General features: G+C 37.7%; 1 protein-coding gene across 1 annotated transcript in view; it reads right to left on the bottom strand.

Moving 5' to 3' along the window:
* Window positions 1-4,276: 4,276 nt before the first annotated feature.
* The window catches only part of KLRF2 (killer cell lectin like receptor F2), a 15,695-nt gene continuing 9,181 nt past the window's right edge, over window positions 4,277-10,790 (bottom strand). The window contains exons 4-6 of the mRNA XM_060658420.2: window positions 8,254-8,402; window positions 7,872-7,987; window positions 4,277-5,317 (exon numbers count right to left, since the gene is read on the bottom strand). Coding sequence (XP_060514403.2) covers window positions 5,200-5,317; window positions 7,872-7,987; window positions 8,254-8,402 — 383 coding nt within the window. The 3' untranslated portion in view covers window positions 4,277-5,199. The remainder of the gene's footprint in view (window positions 5,318-7,871; window positions 7,988-8,253; window positions 8,403-10,790) is intronic.

The raw sequence follows: 10,790 nt of genomic DNA, 5'->3' as shown, positions 1-10,790 counted from the left end.
ACAAGTCTTTCAACAGATGATGTTGGAACAGCTGGACAGCTACATGCCAAAGAATGAAACTGGACAACTAGCTTACACTATATACAAAAATAAATTCAAAATGAATTAAAGACTTACCGGGGCACCTGGGTGGCTCAGTCGATTAAGCGTCCGACTTCGGCTCAGGTCATGATCTCACAGTCCGTGAGTTCGAGCCCCGCGTTGGGCTCTGTGCTGACAGCTCAGAGCCTGGAGACTGCTTCAGATTCTGTGTCTCCCTCTCTCTCTGCGCCTCCCCCGTTCATGCTCTGTCTCTCTCTGTCTCAAAAATAAATAAACATTAAAAAAAATTAAAAAAAAAAAGACTTACCTATAATACCTCAAACCATAGAACTCTTAGAAGAAAACATAGGCAGTAAGCTCTTTGACATTGGAATTTTTTTTTTTTTTTTTTGGACCAGTCTCCTCAAGCAGAGGCAAGAAAAAGCCAAAATAAACAAATGACATTACTCAAACTAAATAGCTTTTGCACAGTGAAGAAAACCATCAATGAAATGCAAAGACAAATTACTGAATGAGAGACCTTTGGAAATCATACATCTTGTAGGGTTAATATCCAAAAAACATAAAGAACTTATACAATGTAATATAAAAATGATTAAAAAATGGACCGAATAGACATTTTCCAAAGACACTCAGATGGCCAGCTGGCACATGAAAAGGTGCTCAATATCACTCATCATCAGGAAAATGCAAATCAAAACCACAATGAGATAGCATCTCACACCTGTCAGATTGGCTATGATCAAAAAGAAAAACTAACAAAGTAAGAATTATGTTGGCAAGGATGTAGAAAAAAGAGAATCCTTGTACACTGTTGGTGGGAAGGTAAATTGGTGCAGCCACTATGGAAGTCAACATGGAGTTCCCCCCCCCCCCCTGCCATATTAAAAATACAACTACGGTATGACTCATCTATTCCACTTTGGGGTATTTTCTGGAAAAAAAACCCACAATTCAAAGAGATATATGTACCCCTATATTCATTGCAGTATTTACTGTAGCCAAGATATGGAAGGAACTTAAGTGTCCATTGATAGATGAATGAATAAAGGTGTGGGATATATATATATATATGTATATATACGTATATATATATACGTATATATACATATATATATATACATATATATACGTATATATACATATATATATATCCCACACCTTTATTCATATATACATATGAATATACATATTCATATATTCATGTATATGTATATATACATATATATATACATATATATACGTATATATACATATATACGTATATATATATATGGACTATTACTCCATATATATATATGCCTTTCTACTTATTATATATATACTTATATATATACTTATACTTATATATGTATACTTATATATATATATATATATATATATATATATATATATGGAATATTACTCAACCACATAAAAGAATGAAATCCTGCTGTTTGTGACATGAGTAGACCAGGAGGGTATTATGCTCAGTGAAATAACATGACAGAGAAAGACATATACCACAACGAGTTCACTTATATATGGAACAAAAAACATTTTTTTTTGTTGTGTCTGCAAAACAGAAACAGACTTATAGATACAGGAAACAAACTGTTGGCTGCTAGATGGGGGAGATATGGGGGGGGGGCAGGTGAGATACGTGAAGGAGATTAAGAGGTACAAACTTTCAGTTACAAAATAAATAAGTTATGGGGATGTAGTGTACAACATAGGAAATAGAGTCAATAATATTGCAAGAACTCTGCATGGTGACAGATAGTAACTAGATCATGGGGATCACTTTGTAATGTTCAAAAATATTAAGTCACTATGATATACACCTGAAGCTAATATGATATTGTATGCCAATTATATTTCAATTTAAAAATTACAAAGCTTAGACAATAGAATATAAACTAGAAAAATGACATCAAAAGTGACCAAGCAATCCAAGGGATACAGGTGTGCTGTTTCAAAGGGACACATGCACCCCCATGTTATAGCAGCACTATCAACAATAGCCAAAGTGTGGAAAGAGCCCAAATGTCTATCGATGGATGAATGGATAAAGAGAATGTGGTATATATATACAATGGAGGATTACTTAGCTGTCAAAAAGAATGGCATCTTGCCATTTGCAGCTACGTGGATGGAACTGGAGGGTATGATGCTAAGTGAAATTAGTCAGTCAGAGAAAGACAAATATCATATGACTTCACTCATATGAGGACTTTAAGACACAGAACAGATGAACATAAGGGAAGGGAAACAAAAATAATATAAAAACAGGGAGGGGGACAAAACAGAAGAGACTCATAAATATGGAGAATAAACAGGGTTACGGGAGGGGTTGTGGGAGGGGGTGATGGGCTAAATGGGTAGGGGGCACTAAGGAATCTATTCCTGAAATGATTGTTGCACTACATGCTAACTAATTTGGATGTAAATTTAAAAAAATAAATAAATAAAATAAAATAAATTTTTTAAAGTGACCAAACAATAAGTTATTAAAAAAAAGAATCAGTTTCCCAGGTAAGGAAAGGAAACGGGATGGGCTTAGGACATATTCCTGAGTGAGGTCATAAAATTCAAATTCTGCAGGGCATTTGAAAAACTATATCAGAACTACCTATGTTACATTAGCTTGAGTTTAAATTCTTGCCTACGTAACTAGGAACTACTATGAGTAACTAGGTAACTGTAAATGACTCATAATCTATGAGTGCAAGAAAGAATGTGAATGTAGGCAAAAGATAAACTGTTAGAGTAGAGAGGCTGGGAGAAAAAGAGTATCTACATTACAAACACATTACAAGCATACAAACAAGTTCTCCTCCCACATCTTTAACTGAGGAATACTTCTTCAGTTAGATACAGTTGGAACTTTCTGATAAATTAAAAGGAGGGGCGCCTGGGTGGCTCAGCTGGTTAAGAGTCCGACTCCTGGTTTCAGCTCAGGTCATGATCTCACGGTTCCTGGATTTAAGCCCCGTATCAGGCTCTGTGTTGACAGTGCATAGTCAGCTTGGTATATCCTCTGTCTCCTTCTCCCTCTCTCCCCCTCCCTGCTCTCCCTCTCTTTCTCGCAAAAATAAATAAATAAACATTTAAAGGGAGATTTAAATGTGAGTCTACTAGTCAATGTTGACCCCAGTACCATATGGGAATACAAATGATTTGGCAAATATCAGCATGTTTTCAAGTATGTTGTCACCAAGAAAAGTGGGAAATAATGAATTTTGGGATGCCATTGTGTATTGATGTATTAAATTCTGGCTCAGTCTAAGTTCCAGTTTTGCTTGATTCATAATACAGGTTTTATTTTTAGTGTTGGTTCTTGGTTACAAATTAATTTTGTAAATTGCTTAGCAAATTAGCGTAAGCCATCTCCTTTTTTTTATTTTGATTCACAGTTATTAGGGTATAAATTCTCCATGGCTTATAATTTACTATAGGCATCTTGGAGGAGTTAAGTAACTAACTACCTCACTTACCTGGTGGACACAAACTGTTGCATTTATTTATTTATTTTTTAATTTTTTTTTTTTTTTAACGTTTATTTATTTTTCAGACAGAGAGAGACAGAGCATGAACAGGGGAGGGGCAGAGAGAGAGGGAAACACAGAATCGGAAGCAGGCTCCAGGCTCTGAGCCGTCAGCCCAGAGCCCGACACGGGGCTCGAACCCGCGGACCCGCGGACCGCAAGATCGTGACCTGAGCCGAAGTCGGACGCTTAACCGACTAAGCCACCCAGGCGCCCCTGTTGCATTTATTCTGAAATACAAATGTGGCTCTGTGCTGACAGCTCAGAGCCTGGAGCCTGCTTCAGATTCTGTGTCTCCCTCTCTCTCTCCCTCTGCCCCTCCCTGCTTGTGCTTTATCTCACTCTCAAAAATAAACATTATTATTTTTTTTAATTTAAAAATAAATAGGGGTGCCTGGGTGGCTCAGTGAGTTAAGTGGCCGACTTCGGCTCAGGTCATGATCTCACGGTCTGTGAGTTCGAGCCCCGCGTCGGGCTCTGTGCTGACAGCTCAGAGCCTGGAGCCCGTTTCAGATTCTGTGTCTCCCTCTCTCTGACCCTCCCCCGTTCATGCTCTGTCTCTCTCTGTCTCAAAAATGAATAAACGTTAATAAATAAATAAATAAATAAATAGATAAATAAATAAATAATGAGAGGAAAATAAGAAACTTCAGTTTGCACAGAATTTCAGTTAGAAAAGAAACGGAATGGGATCATTCATAGCATAATAATTTTAATATAAATTTAATTAAAGGAAAATAAATTGTGGAATCACGTTGAAAACAAGATCGTGTATTACCTCAAATAGACATCTCATGCTTGCAGCATCTGAGTACTTTATCACCAGTTGAAAGTTTGATTTCTTTTTGATAAAAATTGAAAAACAACCTTGGGGAAAAGGCCCACCATGAAGAAAAAAACGGTATATCTGTCTGCTTAGGCTATTTCTTCACCAAATGCTCAGGATTTCAAACCCAATAGGACACAGACAACGAATAAGGCAGGATTACAAGTTGAAATTTAATTATCTTTTTAGACATTGAAACAATAGGAAAGAGTGTTTTCTTGTTTAAAAATAAGTTATATTTCATTATTTTGAAGTATTATTTCTATATGGAGTATTTGAAAATTTTTTGTTTGTACTGTGAAAAAAGAGACAACAGGCCCAAAATGGAGTCATTCATGCTAAGCACCTGTCATGAAACCAAAACTTAATACCTAATCTGACTGCAGTTTTGATCTCCCCAAGAATACAATCTTAACTGGTCAGTCAAGAATGTTCTGGTCAACCCTAATAAGGCAATCCACCTGATGGCCCATATTCATGCCCTAAAGAAAGGTGACCTTGCCCCAAATAATCTTTTTATTGTTTCTGATTTCCTTCTGTCACCCCATCTGCCTTTAAAAAACCTTTCCTTCTCTGTAGCTCATTGGAGCTCTTTTTTTACTTGCTTGGTGGGATGCTATCCAGTTCACGAATCATTGAATAATGCCAATTATATCTTTAAATTTCCTCAGTCAAATTTTGTTTTTTAATAGTATAGAAAGGAAACAAATTTGCATTCCGCTAAAAAAAAAAAAAGATAGGCACTATTATCCATATGCATTTGCTTCAAATCTTTGTTTAAATGCACAGATTTGTTTTTGTTGTTCAGACAGCGTCTCTTTGGCAAATGCCACTAAAGTTGGAGTTACAGTCTTCAGAATACACCTGATTTCTTGTTGTGACAGCACAGCTTGTGTGATCCGTTGGTCCAATCATGAGAAAACTAGGAGATAAAGCATAGACATTAGAGCATTTCTCTTAAAATAACGGTCCCATTTCTTTTTTTTTCTTTTTTTAAAATTTTTTATTTTAAAAATTTTTTTAACGTTTATTTTTGAGACAGAGAGAGATAGAACATGAACAGGGAAGAGTCAGAGAGAGAGGGAGACACAGAATCTGTCAACACAGAGCCCGACGCGGGGCTCGAACCCACGAACTGCGAGATCATGACCTGAGCTGAAGTCGGACACTTAGCCGGCTGAGCCACCCAGGCGCCCCTGTGGTCCCATTTCTTAACGTTTCCTCCAACCCAACTTGTATAGGCAGCCGAGATGGAATGTTCCAGAGGTTTTAGAATGGACCCTTCTTTTGTGGTCAATGGTTGCATTTGGGCACTCTTGATTTGCATACCCTCCACACCCTCTCTTTTGGGATGTCTCTCTTACCAGAGGAACATTACCATAGAACCTCAAGCCCAAAGATTACAAGCATCCCTGTCTCTTCCTACCCCCTCACCTTTTCAAATTGCATGTACCAGCAAATTCTGGTATTCTACATCGAGATTGGTCCTTATACCCATTCACTCCCAGCCTAGGCTGCGATTGCCTCTCCCTTGTCTCTGGTCACAGCCTTCCTACTGAACTTCAGTTTCAGTTTTGCTCCCATCTATTCCTTCTCCACACAGCAAAATAATTTTCTATAAAAGGTAATTAGACGTTAAAATGTAAGTTTTGGGTAATGACTGCAAGGTGATAGATATCTTATACCAATGGGAGTTACAAAACAGTAACCCGCGGGGGAAATGGCTTTTAAGTTAAAGTAAAACCTGTTTAGATGACTTAAATTCTTCCTTACCTTCAATAGTATGATGAGGAACATATGTGAAGAGAATATTTTTGGAGAAAACTATTTCCTTACCTATACTTTCTAGTTGCGATCACAGCTTTGAGATTAGGACCTGAGCCGAAATCAAGTCGGACACTTCACCAGTGTCCAACCGAGCCACCCAGGCACCTCTAAATAAAAGCTTTATATAATGCTCCAATAATATGTTGGTTTCCAAAAAAAAAAAAAAAGTCTAGGTATTCCTTACCAATTTTTGTCTTAAGATCGCTAGCAAAGCAGGGCCCAAGAATAAATACTGCTTCATACTTGAGTTTTATGTTCAGGAAAGATGATACTCTGTGGAGAATGGAAGTGTCTAGGAGTACATAAATAGCCAGACCAAAATGGACTATCGTTCCATGGCCTTTGCTTCAAACTTGCCACAAGCCGGGTGCTCTAGTGATGTGTAAAGAAAACAGGGGCGCACAAGAGAAAGCGTAAATATGTGTGAGAGCTTTAAAGCACCCTTACATGCATTACCTTATATTGGTCACACAAGAACATTGTGAGGGAAGCTTTGCTATTCTTTTCATACAGATGAAGAAATTGACGTCAACCAATTGGGAGAACACGCAGGGAGCAAGCTTTCAAATTCACACTTTCTCACTTCTGAGACATTTGTATACATTCTGGATGCTTTTATTTATAGGGGCATTTGATCTGCGCATTTACTATATACAATAAAAATTATTTTAAATGAGATTTAACTTGGCTTAAAAATTATAAAGTCGTTATTATCTCCTAACCATGAAAATTTCCAGACGCCATCGTGAGCACTTGCTAGCCCTGTTTCTTATTAGTGCATGTTAAAAGAAAAAAAAGGGGAAGCAAAAAGAAAGAGAAAAAGGCCTGAAAAAGAGAGATAGGAAAGGAAAAGGGGAGGGGGGAAGAAGAGAGGAAAGGAGGAAGAAATATAAAAAGACTGGAAAGTATGGAAGCTTATTAAAAATACTTTGGGGCACCCGGGTGGCTCAGTTTGTTGAGCACCTGACTTTGGCTCAGGTCAAGATCTCACAGCCCATGGGTTCAAGTCCTGCATCAGGCTCTGTGCTAACAGCTCCGTGCCTGAAACCTGCTTGGGATTCTGTGTCTCCCTCTCTCTGCTCCTTACCTGCTTGTGCTCTGTGTCTCTCTCTTTCTCTCAAAAATAAATAAACATTTTAAAAAATTAAAAAAAAAAACACCTTTGTAGGGGCGCCTGGGTGGCTCAGTCTATTGAGCCTCCAACTATTAATATCGGCTCAGATCATGATCTCAGGGTTCGTGGGATCGAGCCCGGGTCAGGCTCTGCACTGAGCTCAGAGCCTGCTTGGGATTATTTCTCTCCCCCTCTCTCTGCCCCTCCCCCCTCGAAATAAATAAGTAAACATTTTTTAAAAATACTTTGAAAAATACTATCCTATAGGGGAGTCTGTGTGGCTCGGTTGAGTGTTTGACTCTTGATTTTGGTTCAGGTCATGATCCCACGTTCATTGGATGGAGCCCCATGTTGGGGTCCTTGCTGAGTGGAGCCTACTTAAAATTCTTTCCCTTTTTCCTTCCCAACCGCCCCCCCACCCCCACCCCACGCTCCCGCATGCTCTCTCAAAAACAAAAACAAAAACATAAAAAAACCTGTCTATAAATAAGGCAACATGACTGCCACCATTCTTTCCCCCCAAATAATTACTTACTTGTTTTCTTCCACAAAAAGGTGTTTATTTATCCACATCCATTGTTTTCCTGGGGATGCAATATGTAGTCCAATCCAAGCAGGATCTCCAGGTTTTAAACTCTTCTGTATGAACTCCTATCAAGGACATGGTGTATTCATTTATAAATTTATTCAAAAAAATTCCAATGCCCTCTATAGACTAAGGCACTGTGCCAGGCACTGATGGAATGGTAAATAATCATTTATTTCACAAATGATAGGGTTTTTTTAAAAATAAACAATAGTAATTATATCATGGCTACCGAACGTTCAAAAGCAATGATTCTAAACCACCCACACTTCTTATAACTGCACCTAGAAAGTCTTCCTTGGGTACTTAGATCCTGTTTTTGATTCCTCACCAGCTCTTTCAAACTTTGGATCACCGGTAAATGTGCCTGTAGGTATGCACAATCATGTTGACTCTCATTCCAAGTTTTGGAAGGCATTGAAAACCTGTAGCATTTCCCTTGGTTCAGCAGCCAGTGTTTTGGGCACCCATGATTATTTCCTGAAGGAAAATGTAGAGAAAAAATTAGACTCCACCCTGAATAAAGTGTGAATAGTATCCTGTATGATTCAAAGGCAGCTCTATTAACAGAACGAGAATGAGATTGATTCATTAATATGTCTATTTCTTGAATGGGGGCAGGTTACTGGGTGAGGAGTTGGGGAGAAAGAAGCATGCGAATTCTGACCCCCACAACTAGAGGACACCAATATGTAACATTTTGCTTATTCATAACTAACAGAAGTGAGAGCCTGTTGTTTAAATCTCCCTACTGTCTGGTCTATTTCCTTTTTCTTGAGGTCGTCTTCACAGCCTGGATTTCATTTCTATGAGATTACTTACCATTGACATTACTTACATGATTGCATTGGATAGTTTGATCCTCTGTTCAATTGCATTTCCACCTCAAAAGTAAAGCCTTTAACCAGTCATAATTTCTGCTTCCTATGGCCTAGTCATTTGTGAACGTCTCATTCCTTGTCTTTTACCTGCCTGGAAGGTTGTTGAAGTGACTGTCTTTGACTTTCCTATCATCTAACCCTTCTTAAAAACTTTCTTAATATTTATTTTCGAGAGATGGATAGAGACAGAGCACCAGTGGGGGAGGGGCCAGAGAGGGAGACAAAGAATCAGAAGCAGGCTCCAGGCTCTGAACTGTCAGCACAGAACCTGACACAGGGCTCAAACTCACAGACATCGAGATCATGACTTGAGCTGAAGTTGGCCACTTAACCAACTGAGTCACCCTCGTATAACCCTTTTGATTTAATGGCTGATTTAATTGTTGATTGGTGATGACTGAATTAAATGCCCATATGTTAAAGCATGTCATATTTTTCATTGCTAATATTTTAGTCAGTGATAGATAAGCCTAAATCTTTGTAAAAAAATTATTGTAGGAAATTGAATGTATATTGTCCATCTAAAATGGAAAATAAAAGTAACATCAGGAAATACTACTTAAAGAAAACTATCCAGGAATAGTTTTCTATATATAAAACTTTACATATATTCTTAACTCATTAATACATTCTGTACCAGGGCAAGTATTGCCAATCCTGAATAATTACAGTTTTGCCAGAATATTTGAAGACTCAGGATAACTGGAGTCTCACTCAGTTCTACCAGTACATAGTTGTGTGTTAAAAAGTATAAAATGACCTCAAGTATCCTTTCCAATTTATGATTTGAAAGGGGCTATCTATTCATTATTATTATTGAGAAAGAGGCATTAGGACTAAGTAATTGCATTACGTGGCGATTGACAGTGGTCAATAAAGTACAGCTGTAGAACTACGGAGATACTCTAAAAATGCTCCAAATGATCAGTGTCAATGTTGAAATATCAAAAAAAAATGATGCAAAATGTGGATATTAATTGTCGAAAAGAGTTCTTACAGTTAATTCAGATTCAAGTGCCATCTTTTAAAACAAGAAGAGGGGCACCTGGGTGGCTCAGGCGGTTAAGCGGCTGACTTCAGCTCAGGTCATGATCTCACGATCCGTGAGCTCGAGCCCCGCGTCCGGCTCTGTGCTGACAGCTCAGAGCCTACAGCCTGTTTCAGATTCCGTGTCTCCCTCTCTCTGACCCTCCCCGTTCATGCTCTGTCTCTTTCTGTCTCAAAAATAAATAAACATTTTAAAATGATAACAATAAAAAAAATAAAACAAGAAGAAATATCCTAGGGATCAAGATGGAGTAAAACATTTAGTGAGCAACACTTTGTATCAATTCCTGTATCAGATGCTTTACATAATAATAACAGCAGACACATAGAGTCACTATAGTGGACCAGGCAGGTTTCTAAGCACCTAACATACTTAGTTTTTAAAACTACTTGATAAGACAGAGGAACATGTTAAATGGACACGAACATATGAATAAATACCATGGCCATATGAACAGAAAAATCCAGAATATGAGAAATGATACATAACCACAATCCGTTTTTTTTTTCTAACAAATAAATGACAAAGAAACTATGAAAGGGAGGTAAAGAGGACCTACAGATTAAGTGGCTGAAGAGACATTTTAATCAAATGCCAATTATGGTCTTTGTTCTGAGTCTGATTCTAACTAATCACATGAAAGAAAAAAATACATTTAATTTAAAAAAAAATTTTTTTTTTTTAAAAAAAACCACGAACCACGAGACCATGACCTGAGCCGAAATCAAGAGTCTGATGCTTCACCAACTGAGCCACCCAGGCGCCCCAAGGGGAAAAAAAAAAAAAAAAAAAGACAATTTAATGATGATTGGATCATAGATGATCTTAAGAAGATATCGATGATTTTGTCTTAGGAATTAATGGCAGACAGAAGTCAAACGTTCTTAGGGAAATTTTAAAATCTCCCCCAATTCCTAGCATACCTGCTGTATGAAATTC

Source organism: Panthera onca, chromosome B4 (assembly GCF_046562875.1).
Source record: "Panthera onca isolate mPanOnc1 chromosome B4, mPanOnc1 haplotype 2, whole genome shotgun sequence".
NCBI classification, from domain to species: Eukaryota; Metazoa; Chordata; class Mammalia; order Carnivora; family Felidae; genus Panthera; species Panthera onca.
The sequence above is the reverse complement of the archived record's forward strand: the minus strand, read 5'-3'. Positions and strand labels throughout refer to the sequence as shown.